This window comes from Lutra lutra, chromosome 13 (genome assembly GCF_902655055.1).
Source record: "Lutra lutra chromosome 13, mLutLut1.2, whole genome shotgun sequence".
Classification (NCBI taxonomy): Eukaryota; Metazoa; Chordata; class Mammalia; order Carnivora; family Mustelidae; genus Lutra; species Lutra lutra.
In genome coordinates, this window is record NC_062290.1 from 33,147,349 (window position 1) to 33,169,270 (window position 21,922).

General features: G+C 41.2%; 1 protein-coding gene across 1 annotated transcript in view; it reads right to left on the minus strand.

Annotated features, from left to right (window-relative positions):
- Positions 1 to 841: 841 nt before the first annotated feature.
- Positions 842 to 21,922, minus strand: part of GLDC (glycine decarboxylase) — a 95,569-nt gene continuing 74,488 nt past the window's right edge. The window contains exons 20-25 of the mRNA XM_047700955.1: positions 21,160 to 21,301; positions 17,507 to 17,618; positions 9,871 to 9,966; positions 4,886 to 5,058; positions 3,122 to 3,202; positions 842 to 1,544 (exon numbers count right to left, since the gene is read on the minus strand). Coding sequence (XP_047556911.1) covers positions 1,401 to 1,544; positions 3,122 to 3,202; positions 4,886 to 5,058; positions 9,871 to 9,966; positions 17,507 to 17,618; positions 21,160 to 21,301 — 748 coding nt within the window. The 3' untranslated portion in view covers positions 842 to 1,400. The remainder of the gene's footprint in view (positions 1,545 to 3,121; positions 3,203 to 4,885; positions 5,059 to 9,870; positions 9,967 to 17,506; positions 17,619 to 21,159; positions 21,302 to 21,922) is intronic.

A 21,922-nucleotide genomic window follows, 5' to 3' on the forward strand; every position in this document is an offset into this window, starting at 1 on the left:
TACCTGACCCCAGAGAACTCAGTAAATATTAACCATTTAATTATAATGTTAAAAAAAAACCCACACATGGATCTCATCACTTCTCTACTGCTTAGTTAGGCTGTAGTAAATTATTCTACAAATGTTTAAGTGGACCACTTGCAGAGCATTCAATAGAGCACTAAGACCTTTCTTCTGATGACTATCATAATAGCTTAAATAACAGTCGATTGAGTGAGCTGCAAAGAACCAAGTAATCAGGAATCGAACAAGTGCTCACAATCAGGGAAGAAGCTCTGAAACATTTGCTGTTTCTAGGGGAAAGTTATTTTGTGGCAGGTGTGGTAGTTGGGTACGTAAAACCCATTTCCTCCCTTTAATTTATCTAACAAACTCCTGATTTTCTTTGGGGCACTAACATACCCAGGTAAAAGACCTCCTCATACTACCTTGCAGCTAGAAGCGGCAATGTGAAACAATTCTGGCCAGATAAAAGCAAGCAGAAGTTACTGGGTGGAATCTCTGAGAAAGCATTTCAAAAGAAGTTAATGTGGATGGAATTTGCCTTTTGTTCTCCTCCCTTTTTCCTATCTAAAATGGTTATGTGATGTCAATACACCACAGCCATCTGAAAACCATGAGGATGATGACAACATGCAAAGGAAGGCACAACAGGAAGACTGGAGGAACACTAGACCTTGTCTTATTATCTCTTGTGTTAGTGTCTAATGAGGAAAAACTGCTAGACAAAACTGATCATGTAAAAATGGCTATTGGGTTGGGTATTCTCACTGCCCTTCAAATCTCTCCGAACCTGGGCTATGTGGAAAGAAGATCGAAAAGACAGACCAAGAAGGCATTCTTCAAAGTGAAATGCTTTTATTAGAATACTAATTGCAGACAAATGCAAACCACACACATGGAAAACTGAAAACACTCAGAAATGCTACTATAGATTAGGCAAATTAGAGAAAAATTTTCTTCAGTGTATATAAAATGTAAACATTTGCCCTGGGATTCCTCACAGATGGCACAGTCCACAAGGACTTATTTGGAACAAGAATCTATCAGAGTTTACAGTAGAACCTCTATCAATCATGTCTCTGAACTTCCTACATTGAAAGTTAAAGTTCCTAGCATACCCAAAATTTTCTATGCAAAAAACTAAATGGCCCCCAATCAAGGCAACTTGAACATCAACTACTACATATGGAAGCAGCCACTGAGGCATATCAGGCTTCCAATGAGTTTCCACTCACTGTGCTAATGGTATTTACATTTACCTTGACAGAGATTACAAAAATATATACAGTATATAAAACCCCAAGTTGAGTCTGGGATGGAAAATTATATAGTTCTTGCTCATTGAATGCTCCAGAGTGAGACATCAAGTCAGTTGCTTGAACTTAGGGAGACTAGGACTAAGAAGAGGCCCTCTTCTGTTCAGAAAATGGGGACTCATAAACTTCCATGGGTGGACAGGTGCAAACCAGGTGCTGATCTCCGTAGATGTCATCAATCCGGGCAATGGTTGGCCAGAATTTGTTCTCTGGTTTCACAAAGGGCTGCAAGGGACAAAAGATGGAAATGTTCTGGGGTATTCTGAAACATTTCTCTTGGGGAAAGAAGAGATTACAGTGATGTCCCCACAGCCTAACCCCCAATAAGTGCCCAAAAGTATAAGAAGGTAAAACCCACACTCCTATTTTATTGCAGCATTATTTATGGTAGCCAAAATATGGAAGCAACCCAAGTGTCCAACAGATGATAAAGACATGCACGCACACACACACACACACACACACACACACACACACAGGAATGTTACTCAGCCATGAAAAAGAATGAGAGCTTGCCATTTATAATAACATGGATGGACCTAGAGAGTATTATGCTAAGTGAAATACATCAGAGAAAAACAAGTATCATATGATTTCACTTACATGTATCTAAAAAACAAAAAAGAAACAGAACCATAAACACAGAGAACTGACAGTTGACAGAGGGGAGGGTGTGGGGAATGGGCAAAATGGGTGAAGGGGAGTGGGAGGTACACACTTCCAGGTATGGAATGAATAAGTCAGGGAGATAAAAGATACAACACAGGAAACAGAGTCAAGAGTTTTGTAAGAGCATTTTGTATGGTGACAGATGACAGCTACCCTTGTGGTGAACACAGCCCAATGTACCAAGTTGTCAAGTCACTATATGGTATACCTGAAACTAATGTAACATTGTCAACTATATTCCAATACAAAAAAAGCTAAAAGCAACCCCTTTGTTACTGTCCCCCAAAATCCCAACTTTTTTTTTTTTTTAAGATTTTATTTATTTATTTGACAGACAGAGATCACATGTAGGCAGAGAGGCAGGCAGAGAGAGAGAGAGAGAGAGAGAGGAGGAAGCAGGCTCTCCACTGAGCAGAGAGCCCGATGCGGGGCTCGATCCCAGGACCCTGAGATCATGACCTGAGCCGAAGGCAGAGGATTTAACCCACTGAGACACCCAGGTGCCCCGAAAATCCCAACTTTTGACTCTTGTCTCCACCCTGCCAAACAGACTATAGAGGACTTTTTACATGTAAGAATCAGAAAGTCTGTAAACAAAGAAACAAAGACTGTATTTGGTGCATTTGGAGCTATCTCCCTGTTGGATGACAGTAGAAATTTGGCAGGGACTCCTATTTGGTCTTCCTCCACCGTGTACCTGGTGGATTCCCAAACCTATGGCTGACACTCTGACCTCAGACCTCTCAAAGCCAATGCCTGTGCTCTGTATCACTTGTCATGACCCATTTAAGAAAGTGTCCCACATAGGGGCGCCTGGATGGCTCAGTCGGTTAAGCATCCAACTCTTGATTTCAGCTCAAGTCATGGTCTCAATGTCTGAGACTGAGCCCCACATTGGACTCCGTGCTCACCGTGGAGTTTGCTTGTACCTCTCTCTCTGTTCCTCCCCACTCCCTGCTCTCTCTCTCTTACACTCAAATAAATAAATAAAATCTTTATATTTAAAAAAAGCATCCCACATATAGTTACTATAATGCGGCTGCAAGGATGGGAGCCCCACCGGATCGGCGATGGCCCTTCATACACACATGAACACTACCAGCTGGCATGTGCAGCTTCAGAGGAGAACTTACAAGTGGGAATGCTGCCACCTCTCTGGAATAAGGCCGATCCCAGTGTGAGGATGTGACGCAGGTCAGGGAGTGTGGAGACATCTGAAACAGACACACAGATGGGAAAGGGATCAGACTAGAACACTGCCTTCTCCTCCTGTGCTTTGTTTCAGCCAGTGAGCTGATGGAAGCCCAGGGACACATGGCTGTTGTTTTGTTTAATTTCAACTTAAGGGAGAAAAAACTGATAGGAAACTTTTCATTGTGAAGCATTTCAAATGTCAGAAAGTTATGGTAGTATTTTAGAACATCTACCACCCAACCAACATAAATCAATGTTTTGTCTTATTTGCTTAACCTTTTAAAATAATCATTGCAGACGGGCACCTGGGTGGCTGGCTCCTTTAGTAAGTGTCCGACTCTTGGTTTTGGCTCAGATCATGAGCCCTGAGACCGAGCCCTGTGTCAGGCTCCATGCTTAGCTGGGAGTCAGCTTGAATTCTCCCTTTCCCTCTGCCCCTGCCCATCCCCACATGTGCTCACTCACTATCTCAAAATAAATAAGTCTTTAAAAAAATAAACAGGGGCACCTGGGTGGCTCAGTTGGTCGAGCAGCTGCCTTCAGCTCAGGTCATGAACCACAGGTCCTAGAATCGAGCCCCTCATAGGGCTCCCCACTTAGTGGGGAGACTGCTTCTCCCTCTGCCCCGCCCCTCCCCCTGCTTGTGCTCTCCTTTTCTGTGTCAAATAAAAAAAAAAAAAACACCTTGCAGATACAGTTGAGGCTGCCTATATATCCCATCCATCTCATCTCTAACTCTACTCCCCAGTGATAACCACTATGTGGAATTTGGTGTTCACCATGCTGGTTGTTTTTATACTATTACTGCATATATGCATAAATAGCATATAGCACACTGGGGCACATTTTAAAATCTTAATTATCATCCTGTGAATATTATTCCCCACTTGTTTTTGTAACTTAGTATTACGTTCTTTAGATTTCTACTGCCATTTTTAAAAATGGCCTAAGTCCTTAGAATCAGCAGTATCCACAGAAAAGAGAAGTAACAATAAGCAAGATCCCTTTTCCTGCCAGCCCAGGTACTCCGCCCTCAGCTGGACACTCTGGAACTTGCCTGAGCTTCCCCAACCATCTCAGACTTGTTCTCTGGCTTGGGACCATAATAGCACAACCATAGTCTTCACAGTATTTTCAATTCATGATCCCCCACCCCCAGCTTAATGTCTGGACCTAACAAGAGACTTACAGCTCACAAGCTCACAACAAACATGTTTCAGATTTTCTCCAAAATAGGCCATAACATTATAAAAGGCCAAGTACCAATTAGTTGTTCTAAGCAATAACTGCTCCAATATAAGAACTTGTCTTTATCCAGAGTTTGTGAGGTAAATAATCTCACTAGAGTGTATCAAACAGAGACACAGAATGGTAAGACTCCCCAACTACACAGTTCTTCAGCCTCTGCTCCCTCCTTTGGCAACCAGTCATGTGCATGTGGGAGATATACCTCCCACAATGACAAAACAATTACATAAACAAAATTTAAATGTATCTCAAAACATCCACATTGTGCATGAGTAACTGCTACTACGTTGTTCAAGAAGATTTAAATTTGCGAGTAATGAATTTTTTCAGAATAATAATCTTATTCTAGGCAAGAATAATCTCACCTTCTGATGGGAGTTCGGGAGTTGCTGGCACACTGCCATACTCAATTTTCTCTATGGAACATTTTGGATAAAGTACCAGTGCCTACGCACCTTCAGTGGATTGACCCTAGCGTCAATGCGGCCCTCCTCAATGTCAGCGATTTCCTGACGAATGCTGATCATGGCATCACAGAATCTATCCAGCTCTGCCTTGTCTTCTGACTCAGTAGGCTCAACCATGAGAGTCCCTGCCACCGGCCAGGACATGGTAGGGGCATGAAAGCCTGCGAAGGAAATAGGGGAATTTGTGTCATTAACTTTGACCTCCCCAATTTAGAAGAGACCCTCCCCGTCTTATAATTTATCCTAAGGAAATCACTGGATAAATGTGCTTACATATATAATTTGCATACGTATATGGATTCATCTCAGCACTGTTTATGCAAGAAAAAAGAAAAACAGGGGAAATAAACATCCAACAATAGACGATCGGTTAACTAAGTTTTACAGGGTATCTAAACAATAAATATGCAGCCATTCAAATGTAAGTAAATTTGTATTTGTAAATTGGGTAAACATTAAAAAATATGAAGTCAAAAAAAGCAAGCTACATAATAATGATATTCCATTTTTATAAAAAAAAAAGTGACAAAGTATTTATTATGAAGGAAGACACCTTGAAGAATAAATACTAGAATTTTAATAGGGGTTATCACCAAAATATAAACTATTTTTATTTCCTTTGGTTTTGTTTTAGAATCTACAATGCTTGTGTATTACAGGTAATTGAGAGAAATTAAAATATCATAGCCTATCACAAGTTAAATAACAACATAGCAACCATAAGCCTGAAGTGAGTATTACTCACTTCGAAATAGCAACTGAGAATGACAACACAGATTCTTAATCACACCTACTGGATCAGAGTTTCCAGTTAACCTGTGTATTTAGTAAGCATCCCACAGATGAGTCTTTTTTTTAAAGATTTTATTTACTTATTTGACAGAGAAAGACACAGAGAGAAAGGAAACATAAGCAGGGGAAGTGGGAGAGGGAGAAGGAGGCTTCCCGCTTAGCAGGGAGCCTGATGTGGAGCTCCATTCCAGGACTCTGGGATCACGACCTGAGCCAAAGGCAGATGCTTAATGACTAAGCCACCTAGGCGCCCCCTCCACAGATGAGTCTTAACAGACAAAGATGAGGAAACTGAGGCTTGACCAGTACACGGAAAGCCTTTTGTCTTTACACTGAATACAGGCTGAATGTATTTTTGTTTCCAAAAGTTTTCATACATAAAATGAATCAACAAGACACAGGCTTCAGAGAGATTTCCTAGACAAAGGCCAAAAACCACCTTTTCCCATTTCTTACCCTTTTTCTATGAAACTGTTAAAAGATGATGAACAGCCCCAAAGCTGATATACACCAGTCAGTTAAATTTAAATGGTTCCCAAATTCTGATCTGCATAAATCACATGGGGTGCTTTAGGGTCATGTCTGTGTGCTTGAAGGGACTGTCTCCTCAACATGTTATAAACATTTTCAAACAGTAAGTTGAGAAGACTACAGAGTGAATGAATACCCATATACCATCCACCTAGATTCTAAAATGATGCTGTTTGCTTAATCACGTATGTATTCATTCTTCCACCTTAGTTTTTTTTTTTAAGATATTATTTATTTATTTGACAGATCACAAGTAGGCAGAGAGGCAGGCAGAGAGAGAGAGAGGAGAAGCAGGCTCCCTGCCAAGCAGAGAGCCCGACGAGGGGCTCGATCCCAGGACCCTGAGATCATGACCTGAGCCGAAGGCAGAGGCTTTAACCCACTGAGCCACCCAGGCGCCCCTCCGCCTTAGTTTTGATGCATTTCAAAGTATGCTTCAGTCATCAGTGCACTGTTCTTTTAAATACTTCAGCATGCATATTATGAACTAGAATTTAGTATTTGTTCACATGTATTTGTGATAAAATTTACATAAAGTAAAATGCACAAATCTTAAATTATTTAGTTAAGTTTTCACAAAGACATATAACTATGTCACTCAAACCAGAAAAGCATTTATTTTTTTAAAAACAAGCTAATCTCATTACCCATTAAGTCCAACCTCAATTTCATGTGTAGCAAATTCAGCCCAACATATTCTGCTATAGCGGTTCCCGTATCTTAAAACCATCAGAGTTGTCTTAGGAACACAGATTCTTGGATCTTCACCCTGATTCAGGAAGTCCAAAAGTAAGGCTCAGAAATTTATGAGTCTTAAAAACTCCCTGGTGACTTTTATTACTAAGTTTGGAAACTTCTCCCCCAGGGCAGCGTGCTCCATCTTTGGCTGTTAAGACTAATCTGTGGGGTACTTGTTAAATATACAGGTTACCTGGAAACTCTGATCCAGTAGGTGTGATTTAGAATCTGTGTTGTCATTCTCAATTGCTGTTTTGGGGTTTTTGATGGGCTTTTTGTTTGTTTATTTTACTTAGCTATCCATTCCTTCTCTCACATTTTTTTAAAAGTTTATTCATTTAAGTAATCTCTACACCCAATGTGGAGCTCGAACTCACGACCCCAAGGTCAAGAGTTGCATATTCCATGGCCAGCCAGCCAGGCACCTCATTTTATCACTTATTAAACACGTGTGTTCTGAGGTGTTTACAAAGTGCTAGGCAACTGTGCAACCTAGACTTGGGGCAAGGATGGCAATCACCCTATCAAACGTCAAAATAATGTCAAGGTTGGAGATAGAGCAAGACTTGGAAGTACTGGGTCGTAACTTCAGTGACAACTTCCTCCTCACCTGCCCTGTCCCTCCCTGCAGATGCTGCTGCTGCCAGACATGTAAGGCAGAGAAGGAAGCTCAGAGGTGAAGCTGTAGCCTGCGTGAATCCGCCCATCACTCAGTCATTAGCCAGAAGGCCACGTCAGATGACAGGAGCAACCAAGAGATTTTGAGGGAGTAACTGCTAATTTCATTAATGAAAACTTCCTCTGGCTTTCCCATTTATTATCATTATAACTCTGCATAATAAGATCATGCATTCAGGAGAGGAATGAGCCACACATGTGGGACTCCCATTATGATGCACTAGGGAAACTTAAATTTTTGAAGCTTTCACTTTCCTTATTTAAGAGAAGTTATTCAAATTATTAAAATTCAGATAGAACTCCACACCCACTGAAAGGCAAAGTTCTCCCCACCTTAGCCAGAGAATAGAAGTGTCTCTGATATTATTGATAATGGCACTAAAACATGTATTTCAATAAGGACTGTGCTGAATGAACATCCACTAATTCATGAAGGGCCTGTGTCTTTCAAACTTCTTCCCAGAAAACTGCACTGTCTTTATGAAACCATATTCCTATGGTGAAAGAAGTTCTTCATAAGGTGAAGGAAGCCTACTCCTTCATCTATAGAAACAGCTAAAACAGCTATGCCACAATGAGGTGCTTGTAACACTCAAATGCCATTCATTGGTCTCGAACACTTCTATTTGTTACCTGCTCTACTTCCTTCACCATACATCAACTTATCTCTTCATGGACTCCTTTGTTTACCAAGAGTGGAAAAGGAGTAAGAATTTACCAGAAACATAAGCAAGACAACAAACACATACAAAAAACCAAATAATCCAATTAAAAGAAGGCAGAAGACATGAACAGACACTCTGCAAAGAGGACATCCAAATGGCCACAAGATACATAAAAAAGATGCTTGACATCACTCATTACCAGGAAAATGCAAATCAAAACTCTAAGATATTACCTCATAACTGTCAGAATGGCTAAATTAAAAAACACAAGAAACAAAAAGTGTTGGCGATGATGTGGACAAAAAGGAACCCCCTTGCACTGTTGGTGGAAATGCAAGCTGGTGCAGCCACTCTGGAACACAGCATGGAGCGTCCTCAGAAAGTTAAAAATAGAGCTACCCTATGACCCAGCAATTGCACTAGTAGGTATTTACCTAAAGGACACAAAGCTACTGATTCAAAGGGACACATGCACCCAGTGTTTAGAGCAGCACTATCAGCAATAGCCAATTATGGCAAGAGCCCAAATGTCCACCAACTGAAGAACGGATAAAGATGATGTTGTATATGAAGTATTATTCTGCCATAAAAAAGACTAAAATCTTGCCATATGCAACAACACAGATGGGAGTTAGAGAGTATAATGCTAAGCAAAATAAATTAGTCACAGAAAAATAATATCACTTCATATATCATATCATTTCAAAAATAATTATCATATCATTTCACCTATATGTGGAATTTAAGAAACAAAACAAATGAACAAAGAGGGGAAAAAAGAGGGACAGGCAAACCAAGAAACAGACTCTTAACTACAGAGATCAAACTGATGGTGACCAGAGGGGATGTGGGGCAGATGTGTGAAATAGGTGCTGGGAATGTACACTTATCGTGATAAGCACTGAGTAATGTATGGAAATGCTGAATCACTACGTTGTACACCTGAAACTGACAAATACTGTATGTTAACTGTAATGGAATTTAAATTAAAAACTTAATTAAAAATGTAAAAAAAAAAAAGGGGGGGGGCGCCTGGGTGGCTCAGTGGGTTAAGCCGCTGCCTTCGGCTCAGGTCATGATCCCAGGTCCTGGGTTCAAGCCCCACATCGGGCTTTCTGCTCAGCAGGGAGCCTGCTCCCTCCTCTCTCTCTGCCTGCCTCTCTGCTTACTTGTGATTTCTCTCTGTCAAATAAATAAATAAAATCTTTAAAAAAAAAAAATGTAAAAAAAAAAATAAAGAAATATAGGAAACAGCAGCCATTTTCTTTGGGGTTTTTAATTATGTTAACTACAAAGACTTCTTTTCTAGGATGCCAATTGATTCAGGATATATGATTTAATATCTTTGGAAGGGTATTACCCAATGCAGTCATAGGGAAAGTGTTTTCTCATCATTTTGAAGGTTGCCTAGAACCCAGTGCTCACCGTTTAGCCAATAGCCAGTTTATTATGGTGCCTGCACATGTGGTTAGTGCCTTGAGGAAGTGGCCCATAGCCAGCATGGAAAACTGCATGAATGTCAAAAACCTGAGTTGCCCTAAAAGGAGTTGCTCCCACAAGGTCACTCACCATAATCCTGAAGCCTCTTGGCCACATCCACAGCTTCAATATTTGCAGACTTTTTGAAGGGCCTCGTATCCAAAATAAATTCATGAGCCACATAACCTGGAAAATGGTTTCAGCTCAAGATTAGCATCAGCTTGTTTTACCCACAAGCAAATGAGCAAATAAACCAGCTTTTTAGCACGTATCAACGAAGTACCAAGAAGTCATGGTCACTTGCCAAACTTATTGCTGGTAACAAAGACCTCATCTACTTTATCAAATATAAAATATAAAAATAATTGTAAAAATAAAGAGGTTTTTAACACGTCAGGTCAATGTGTCCAATCCTCAGTGCACAACACACCCCTGAGCCCGAGGCTGATGAGAGCTGGGACTCAGGTGCCGATGTACTGCTGCAGGATTTGCCTAGAGATTCCTGGGGATGATATTTTTTCTACTCTGTGGTTATAAAATCTACTTCCAACAGTTAAACATATCATCACGGGCCTGACCCTTATATTACAAAATTATTTCTAGAGCTAAAGATGCACTGACACTGTTTTCAGGAACTCTGCCCCCAGTATCAAATAACTTTCTTCTGAGTCTATATAAATATATAGTAAACCTCTATCTGTAGGGCACATACATAATTGTATGTGATTCTTCAAAGGGGCTCTTGGGATTTTGGTTTCAGGCTTCAAGCTGAGAATCAGAAATTGGGACTGTCAAACACCACACCACAACTGGCAAGAAGCTGAAGAAGCCAAAGGCTCTGGAAGTCAGTTCACTTTGCTCTAGTCCTTGTACTAACGGCCCTCCAGGCCCAGGCTGCTATCTGCTCAGCATGAGCTATTTGATCACCCCCACCCGTCAGCAGGAAAAAGTCATCAACTAAGTCAGCATTTTCATAAATAGAACAACATTTCTGGGGGCGTCCAAATTCCAGGTCTCACACAACTGATGAGTTTCCTTCTAAGAAAGTATCTGCTCCTGAGATAATAATGTACACCTTCTTCTTAACCTACTTCTCCTGAATCTCAGCAAACAATGAATCTTACTTATAAATACGGAGTGGACATAATTCCTCAAGCCTGAGAACTGCTCCAGTCATTAATAATAGCCCCTGAGACCTGCTCTGCTTCTTATGTAATGACTAGGTAAGAAAGGACTGGTTTTGTTAGAAAACGAAAGTATGAAAACCTGAAACTTTAAATATACTGTCACTGAGTATTTTTAAAATATTCTTCCTAACAATGATGGGGATTAAATTTGTAGGAAATGGGATTCCAAAGTACAAGGCTGTATTCCTAGCTAGGTAGTCAGGGAGGAAAAGATACCTAAAAGAACAATCAGTTGGAGTACTGGGTGCGGCAGGGGGCTGGGAGTGGCCTGGGAGGGTGGGAATGAGGAGATCATTTAAGTCTAGAAATCCTAAATACTAAATTGTCCCTACCCCATTTTGGTAGCCCAGCCTCAACCTTTAACCTTTCTTCTCTGAGCCTCTGGCAGCTACCCCAGCACTGTGACAGTGACCCAAGAAAGAAGGCTAACGGAACTCACTGCTCTGAAGGATGCTCAGCGGGCCGAAGCGGGAGAGGGACACATGATGGAGGAAAGGAGTCACTCCGGGTGGCAGGCAGAGGGCAGTCTTCCAAAGAGTTCAGTCACGCGGGGCCCCGCCCGGTACTGTTAACACAACGCCCGTGTCTGCAGGGCCCCCACCACAGCCAGGCGGTTTGGAAAGAGTTCCATTTTCAAAATAAGGTTCAGATGTTATTTTCTAAATCCACACCTTAAGGTGTTCAAATGGAAACCGTGTAATTTCAGTGTATCTCTCTCTCTCTCTCTCTCTATACTTGAGCCCTGAAGGGGGTGAAACTGATTCTTTGTGGCTGTTAGAGGCCAGATCCCAAGATGTTCATCTTTATTTATATTTTTTAAAGAGAAAAGATACACAAACCTTCTATGGCATATGGTGAGTCAGGGCAATTTGAAGTAGAAATACATAAACTGATCAGCACAAGTTTTAATTTCCTCTGGAGTTGATGCTCCTGCTGGGCCTAACCATGACTATAGCTGAGAGTCTGAAAAGATACCAAGTTAAAGGACCAAGGAGGGGAGGATGGCATGATGGAAAACCAAAATAAAAGTGGCTTGGCTCTAAGCTCCGCATCCTCAGAGTGACTGCCTAAAAAACAAACGGAACTCATAAAGCTTATTAGGAGGGCAATCAGGGCTTGGTCAAGCTTTTCAGTTGCAATCCAGGGACCATAACTAATAGAATCAAAACTGCAAAACTGAATGCTTCCTCGGAAATGAGGTCGGATAGGTGGGGCCTCTGGCCTCAGGAGGGTCACTTCCTGGCCTGGGATGTGTAGGCCCATCCCATCCCCTTAGGCCCATGTCTGCCCACAAAAGACACTGGGAAACCAACTGAGGAACAGGAATTTCCAGGCAGTGTTAGGTTTGTCTGAGGTCAAAAAGGGATAGGCGGGACGCCTGGGTGGCTCAGTTGGTTAAGCAGCTGCCTTCGGCTCAGGTCATGATCCCAGCGTCCTGGTATCGAGTCCCGCATCGGGCTCCTTGCTCGGCAGGGAGCCTGCTTCTCCCTCTGCCTCTGCCTGCCATTCTGTCTGCCTGTGCTCGCTCTCTCTCCCTCTCTCTCTGACAAATAAATAAATAAAATCTTTAAAAATTAAAACAAAACAAAACAAAACAAAACAAAAAAAAGGGATAGGCATTTAAGAAATTAGAACCTAAATAAAACTTTGGGATACTAATAAAGTTGCCTGCTCCACTGATGGAAACTCCATTTAGATCCGTAAGCTTAGCCTCCCACTAGAGTAGACATCTGTGAATTTTTTAAATTCCTCCTTTAAAAAAAGGTACCATCTTAAAACAAAAACACTCAACTGGATGTTTTCCTTTTCTTTCTTTTTTTTTTTTAAGATTATTTATTTATTTATTTGACAGACAGAGAATACAAGTAGGCAGAGAAGCAGGCAGAGAGAGAGGGGGGAGGCAGACTCCCCACAGAGCCCAGAGCCCAATGTGGGGCTCGATCCCAGGACCCTGGGATCATGACCTGAGCTGAAGGCAGAGGCTTTAACCCACTGAACCACCCAGGTACCCCTGTTTTTCAATAAATAAGAATTTATCATTAAAACAAACAAAAAAAGATACCATTCTATCTGAGGTAATTCCTTTCTTTCCTTATCCTAAATACTGCTGCTTTTCCCCCAACCCAATTCTTTTTTTTTTTTTTTTTTTTTTAAATTTATCAGAGAATCGCTTCTCGGCCTTTTGGCTAAGATCAAGTGTAATTTATCAGAGAGAGAGAGGGAGAGAGAGCGAGCACAGGCAGACAGAATGGCAGGCAGAGGCAGAGGTTAGAAGCAGGCTCCCTGCAGAGCAAGGAGCCCGTAGTGGGACTCGATCCCAGGACGCTGGGATCATGACCTGAGCCAAAGGCAGCTGCCTAACCAACTGAGCCACCCAGGCATCCCATCCCCCAACCCAATTCTTGCCTGTCACTTCCTTACTTCAGAAAACCATAAGCCTCAGTGGTTTAGCTGGTATTTTTTAAATCTCTCAAAGAAATAGTTCATAAAGGGAAACCTGGAGTTCATTAAAATTATTGCCTCATAGTCATCTGTAATTCCAAAGTCCTTTATATAGAACTAGTAAATATGATTAAGATGAATAATGGTCTTTTAACATTGCCATTAGACATGCTGGAATACAATGTGTTTATTAAGAACATTTCTATTTTGGGCCCTCGGGAGGTATGGTGATAATTCTTTTCTAGGCCCTAGAATACTCAGCTTCAAATTATATAATGAATGTGTTTACCAGACCAAACATGAGACAATTTTTTATTTCATGAACTTGGGATTAGGTAATAAAATCTGTAATCACCAATATATCTCTGCATGGGATGAGAAATACAATTTATTATTTAATTCTGGGATAAAATGTCAAAACAAATGGAAAGTGCATCTATCATTTTGTGCTGCAAATCCCCAAGGACTGAGACCGTCTCTGCTTAAAGTAGTCACTCAAATGCTAAGCTCATGGTGGGCACCTGAGAAACGCTTGTTCACTTTCTCTGCTAGACTGCCACTGTACCCCCATGAAGTCCAGATACTTGCATTCTTTTTTTTTTTTTTTTGATCACATGCATTCTTGCTTTAAAAAACTAAACTTCAGATTGCACAACTGTGTGAACACACTAAAAATCATGAATTGTACATTTAACGTGGGTCATTTGTATGGTATGTGAATTCTGCCTCAATGAAGTTTTCAAATAAAGTTAATCATAAGTAAATTTCAAATACCTTAAAAAAAATAAACAGAAAAAAAAAAAAAAAACCTAAGTCTTGTCAATTAAAGCAAAAAGATCATTTTTTCAACCACCAGAATGGCAAAGATACTTTGTCTGTGTTGGTGGTGTCTTTTTAGCCTGGCACCTGGTGTTCACTAGGCCCTCGTGTGATGGTCACTTCATATGCTATTAGCATGAAATAAATTGGTACAAAGTTTCTGTGGGGACAACCAGGCCACATATAACAAGAGCTTAAATGCATTCATTCTCTGAGATAGCAATTTTTCTTCTACAGCTCTAACCTCAGGAAATAATCAGAAATGTTTTTTTTTAAATCTAAATAAAAAAGATATTTGTTGCAGCATTGTTACAAATGTAAAGCAAACAACTAGGGGGAAAACATTATACCTAGATCCTGGTATATCCATATAATAGAATCAACATAGCTACTTTCAAATAACATTTAATGACAAGGGGAAATGATCACAATATAAGATAAGTTAAAAACCAGGACACAAACTGTATTTGTAATGTGATTTGAATGGTCTAAATGTAAAAGAAGAAATATAGCAAAATATTAATTGTGGTTATGGCTGCTTGACGAAACCATGGATCATTTATATTTCTTTCCTCATGGTTTTTATCTTCCCAATTTTTTTGTTGAGCATACACAAATTACTTATATACTCAGACAAAACAAATACTTAAACTAATCCTGAAGGTCAATACATAAGCAGGATACATGGAGCTCTGTTTGAATGAATTAATTAGTAGCTCTTGTAGATTCTTCATTACCCACCTCAGAAGCATTTTACTGCATTGCTTAGAGACCTATTGTCCACAACTTTCTTTCCTAATCTCTGGGGAGCATTCCTAACCAGAGCTTCTAGTTATTTAGCTCTTTTCTATTTTCAAACTCCAGAACTAACCCTTTTGATACATATTTTTAAGGCAAGATCCCAGATGTAGATATATACTCCACCTGAGCTAGAGAAACAAAGAGTCAGAACGGCCTCCTTCTTGTGGCCCATGCTGTTTATTGACTGCTGTCTCTCTGCTCCAAGCTCCAAGTCCCCATCTGTCCCTGTCTCTGATTCTGTGCCCACAGCCAATGTGCTGCCTATCTACCTGGCTCTTAGCACCCTCTCCTCCCATCACCTCCAGGATGACTTTGTTCACCCATCTATTATTCCTTCTGTTGTAGCTTCACTTTCCCCTCTTCAATTCCTTTTCTCTGGCAGTTTAAAATCATGTTCTTTTCTTATTTCAAAACAAAACTGCATCCTATTGGAGCAGCTCCCACCTGTCCCCTGCCTTCACTACCATGAATAACTCCCCCAAACCATGAATGCCTCTCCGTTCTTTTCCCCACCTTCAGTCCATTTCTCAGCTCATTTCCATTTGGCATCTGCCTTATCATTTTTGTCCTGATTCTTTCAAAGGTGACCAAAATGTTCATAACTGTTAAAGGCAAGGTTCTTTTTAAGACTCGTGTCATAAGACCAGTCTGTTTCTGCTGTGCAACACTGCATACATTTATGGTTGGCCAGGCATGACTGACAGGTTATAGGTGCTAGAGAGTGGAAGCAGGCACAGTCTTTATCCTGCAGGAGTTCAAGGTCTGATGGAGAGAGCCAGACAAGAAACCGAGAGGGAGAAATCTTCAGTCGTGGACGAACAAGGGAAGGAGTAGTTCTCTCTGCCAGGAAAAGAGGGCTTCCGGGAGGAGGTGAAGCCAGAACAGAGACACACAGGACAAGCAGGGGCTTTTCTTGGGAGAGGTACAGTGACAAATGCAGAGGCCCTAAGGCTGCCTCAAACATGGAACCCTCCCTCACCAGGTACCCCTTTCCTGCTCATCCCTGTTACTGTAGCCATCTGCTTGACGGGTTTTGCTCTAGTTTCTCAAAACTCTTTTCTTGGGTTTCACCATTTCTAAGAGTCTGCTCTTCGAGTCTGTGCCCAAAGCCAAATTTCTGCAGATCTGTCTGGCTCCATCCCCTCCCCATCTTCCAGGGTGACTTCGTTCCCCCTTCTATTATTCCAACTATTATGCCTCTATTGTCAGAGTTAAGAGGCTTACACAGAAATTCTCTTCACACTCAAATAATCAGTAACTAAGTCCTATTGATTCTACTTCTAATAGGATGTTCATCCCCTGCCAATTTTCTTAATGACTTTATCATTCTCCTAATCCTGTCATTCCCCTGATGAAAAAACCTTTCATGGCTATCATCTGGCCCAAGGATAAAGCTAAGAGCCTTCTGAGACCTTCAAGGACCCACACTGCCTCTCCACCTTCATTCTTCATCTGTTTCCCTTCCTCCTATCCCATCTATCAACCCCGGCCAAAGCCTTCCACCACCTAAACAACTCTGGCATGCTGCAGTCTCTGTTTACTGGGGTCTGCTCCTCTCTCATCCAGGTTCATCTCAAGGGGCTCCTCCCAGATGTCTCTCCCAATTATTCCGTCCCTCCTCTGTCCAATCTGAATTACTCCACTCTTCTAGAGGCATTCCCATAGCACTTTGTGAAGTAATGAGCTTTCAATATATTTTTTTTAAAGATTTTATTTATTTATTTGACAGAGAGAGATCACAAGTAGACGGAGAGGCAGGCAGAGAGAGAGAGAGAGGAGGAAGCAGGCTTCTTGCTGAGCAGAGAGCCCGATGTGGGACTCGATCCCAGGACCCTGAGATCATGACCTGAGCCGAAGGCAGCGGCTTAACCCACTGAGCCACCCAGGCGCCCCCAAGCTTTCAATATTTATGTATGATTCTCTCAGTGGGTGTGGCTCCTTGTTGACCTGGGCTGTGTACACTAACTGCATCACACAGCCTTCCAAATACTAATACTAATACTAATACTCCTAAACTGTTCACTAAATAGAAGTTATTTCCAAAAAAATCTATGCTTTTCTCTGGCATATGCTAAGAAACGGAAATTTCCTACCCACTATAGAAAACCATTAGGTCAAACTTGGTCAAGAAAAAAACCAAGATGATGGTAAACTAAGGTTGATACCAAGGTGATGGTAAACTAAGGTTGATACCAAGGTGATGGTAAACTAAGGTTGATACCAAGGTGATGGTAAACTAAGGTTGATACCAAGGTGATGGTAAACTAAGGTTGATACCAAGGTGATGGTAAACTAAGGTTGATACCAAGGTGATGGTAAACTAAGGTTGATACCAAGGTGATGGTAAACTAAGGTTGATACCAAGGTGATGGTAAACTAAGGTTGATACCAAGGTGATGGTAAACTAAGGTTGATACCAAGGTGATGGTAAACTAAGGTTGATACCAAGGTGATGGTAAACTAAGGTTGATACTTGCCTCTTGCACCCCGGAAAAGGACTCTATAGTGTTTTTCTAGTCGCTTGGCCATGTAGTTGGCGTTTAATATAGCAATTTCTGTGGCCTGTTTAAGGCCCTTGCCTCCCATCATCTGCAACAGAGAGAGAAAGAGTCATCAACCACAGAATAAGTAAAACAAATGGACACCAATAAAAGACATCCCCAAATAAATCTGACTTACAAAGGGAGTCAGCCCACTATCACTCTGGATTACAGATTGGTATAAAATTGGTATAAAATCCCAACAAGGAGGTCTGCCAGTCTTTTCTAAATAAATTCTCTAAATAAATTCTAAATAAATTTTAGTTTTCTCCTTGGAACATAACTTTATATTTCTTATGATAATAACAAAGGAACAAAGTAACAAAGCTTACAATAGGGTAAAATTGGCTGCTGACTGTGTTTTATCTAAGGAAGAAAAAAGAATAAGAGACTCTTTTTTTTTTTTTAAAGATTTATTTATTTATTTATTTATTTGACAGAGATCACAAGTAGGCAGAGAGGCAGGCAGAGACAGAGAGAGGAGGAAGGAGGCTCCCTGCTGAGCAGAGAGCCCCATGCTGGGTTCCATCCCAGGACTCTGGGATCATGACCTGAGCCGAAGGCAGAGGCTTTAACCCACTGAGCCACCCAGGCACCCCAGAATAAGAGACTCTTGATCACAAGAAATAAACTGAGAGTTGCTGGAGGAAAGGAAGGTGGAGGGATGGGGGTAACTGGGTGATGGACATTGGGAGGGTATATGTTGTAATGAGCACTGGGTGTTATATAAGACTGATGAGTCACAGACCTATACCTCTGAAACAAATAATATATGTTAATTAACTGAATTTAAATTTAAAAAAAAAGAAAAAGAAAAGAAAAAAATAAAGAGGAAAAAGCATCTTAGATTACATGCACTTGGGAAAGCTTATGTTTGCTTACTGTGAATTTGAAATGTCTTGGTAATTGTCAGAAATCTTGTGCGATCTTGACCTAAATCCCCCCTGAATCAATTCTGTATGGTTTGTCTTACAGTTGTCCATACTCAGGGTCATGTATATGTTTAACAACAGCCAGAGTTGATATTATCCTTTTCTGATAGTTTCTAAATCCCTGTGGTTACGCAGGGTGAACATTATCACCAGCAAAGAGCTTAAAATCAAGATTGCACCAATTTTTATTGTTGACGTTCTTTCCAGAATACCTCATGTATGATGGAGGCTTGGTATATATTAAATACATAATAGTATCAAGCACATGAGAAAGCATCAAATAAAACAGTGACACCAATGTCCAAAGTAAGGAGAGGACACATCTTGCCAAGCTGGACAAAGAAGGGTTACCAGAGTATGAGTCAGAACTTGAGTGGAAATCTAAAAATGGGTGGAATTTGGAGAGGCAAAAAGAAAGGGGAAGGAGCTCCAGGTGATAAGAATGACAAAAACCAGGGCAGCGTGGAAGTGAAGGCACAGGGCTGCAGTCTGGGGGTTACTGTGGAGGTGGTGGGCTGTGACAATCCTCTTAGAAGATTCAAACCTTTGCTATGAAGAACTTGGATTTGGCTCAGCCAGTCAATTGCTCTCAACTCATGGGTCACATGGAAAGTTTGATGACCCAACCTCTACCTCCCATATGCTGAATTTGATTCCCTCTGGGATGGGGCCTAGGCATGTGCATTTTGGGAAGAATCCCCTAAGGATTCTGTGTAGGCTAATACGACTGAGCAGTAGCGGCAAAAGGAAACCAGAAGATAATCTGGGCCATTAGGGGAATCCTGCTGTACTACAGAGTGTCCAAGATGGACTGAAGCAGGAAAAGAACGTAATTCTGGAGCCCAGGCAATAGCCTGAAATAAAGAGAGGGGTCAAGGTCAGAGGGGTAGTTTAAAACCTATTTTATTTATTTCATTTATAACGGAGATTATAAATGTCTGGTATTCCTGGCATATGGCCAAACCAGACTTGGGACATTATTTTTTGTTATGTGGGAAATACTCTCTAACTCAAATATATCCATAATAAATAATCCAGGTTTATAGGATCTCAGGACCAAAAGGAACCTGAGAATAAGATTCTGTCTGTAAAGAAGCAGACCTTTACTATGATTGTTTTTGTTGTTACTATTTGTAAAACAACTCGAATATCACTTTTTTTTTAATACAGTAAATATATTTTTTTTAATTTTTTTAAATTTTATAAACATATATTTTTATCCCCAGGGGTACAGGTCTGCGAATCGCCAGGTTTACACACTTCACAGCACTCACCATAGCACATACCCTCCCCAATATCCATCACCCCACCCCCCCTCTCCCAACCCCCCTACCCCCATCAACCCTCAGTTTGTTTTGTGAGATTAAGAGTCACTTATGGTTTGTCTCCCTCCCAATCCCATCTTGTTTCATTTACTCTTCTCCTACCCCCTCAACCCCCCATGTTGCATCTCCTCTCCCTCATATCAGGGAGATCATATGATAGTTGTCTTTCTCCGATTGACTTATTTCGCTAAGCATGATACCCTCTAGTTCGAATATCACTTTTAAAAGGAGGTTTTAGTCTCTGAGGTACAGAATTGTTGTTCCAGCTTCCCAGAAAGTTTTCATTAAGAATCATAAATGCCACACTGTTTCAGAGTAACAGCCAGCCCCAGAGAGCCATTCAACATGACTTGCATAGCTGAGTTTGGAGTCTTATTTCACTAGAAGCCACTCTTCCTTTAAGGAGGGAAGCCAGTTTGGGAATGCTGCTTAATTAGCTGCTGAACAAGTGTTCCTATCCAGTGCATAGCCTTGTCAGCCCAGGAGGTGGGCAGGCCCATTTGAACAAGAGCTGTATAAAATAAACTCTGGCTCTACAGTTTTTTGGAGAAACACAAAGAAAGGAAAGCTGTTCTCTAACAAAGTCTAATTACCCCATAGAGTTATAGTTCCACAGGCTCTAAAGGGCAAAGAGCTTTGGAAAACTACCACATAAGCAAATTTCTGCTATTTTTTAGTCTTACCTTCAAGGTACCTAAGAAATATAAAGCAACATGAGATTTATTCTTAAAGATTTACCTCAGGATTTCAACCAAGTGTAATAATTAGTACGTGCACTATTTTTCACTTGCAAGAGGCTATACAAATCCTACAGGAAACTAAAATGACGTAGCCAGAACATCCATATGACTCATGGAACTTAACTTGGTCTGGAAAAACATATCTGGCATGTCTAGTTTCTGTGATGTTAAACCCACTATGAAAACCCAAAGGAAATAGCACTGTTAGAAGAGATGAAATAAAATTTATCTCATCTCTTTAAGAAGGTTTCTTCCACCTAAAGTCAGCAATCTTCACTGAACCACATCTCAGATCATGGATTTCTTCTTCTTTTTTTTTTTTTTTTAAGATTTTATCTATTTATTTATTGGGGGGGGAGGAGCAGAGGGAGAGACAATCTGTAGCAGACTCTGAGGTGAGTGCAGAGCCCCATGTGGGACTCGATCTCATAACCACAAGATCATGACCTGAGCTGAAACCAAGAGTTGGACACTTAAGCAACTGAGCTACCCAGGCACCCCTGGATTTCTTCATTTTTAAGTCAAGGAGAAAGCCTTAGTTTCCCACCCACATATCACATCCCCCACCTGCCTAACACAGTCACAGGCCTTACCTTAATATAGGCCCACGAAATGGGCAAGATGGAACTGGAGCCCCAGGGGGCTGCACTAACAGTACCCACAGGTCGGTCATCCTCATTTGGCTTTACCGAGATGATGGGATGACTGGGCAGGAAAGGGGCAAGATGCTTCTTCCTGTTATTTTTAAACATAAATTCAGAAGATATAATGAAAAGATCCAGACCAAACAAATAGGCAAGTGCTAAGCCCTCTCCGAAAGCTCTATTCCTAGTAGAGGAACTCCGAGTGGAGAGGACCTGACACTTGCTAAGAAACAGATGTTCAGGAAGTATTCCTTCCTTCCTCCTCTTCACAAGCCATCAATGTCCCAGTGGCTCACCAGAGAACTATGGCAGATGACTTGGCAGATAGGCATGAAATAGCTTGCAATGAACTCACCGGGATGTGGGGACCTCCCAGCCCCATGCCCCACATTCTTCCCCAAGGCATCTAAGGGACAGAGAGTGCTGCTGAGAGAGAGCCCCATGGGCCTAAACATCAGAGGCCAGCACCGAACACCACTATCCCACCTCCCCACAGCTGAGGTACTGAGGCGACCCCACTAGTTACAAATAATAATAATCAAAAAGAAAAACAGGAAAAACCAAGAGGGCCAGGCTCCCAGCAACCTGAAGTCTGGGCCCTTTGGTCCATTTTTGGAAAACTGAAGAAACTCAGGAAATGGCTACTCAGCATCATTTTCACAAGATGATTCAACTTCACAGTGTAAAAAGTTATCAACAGCTACGAGACATT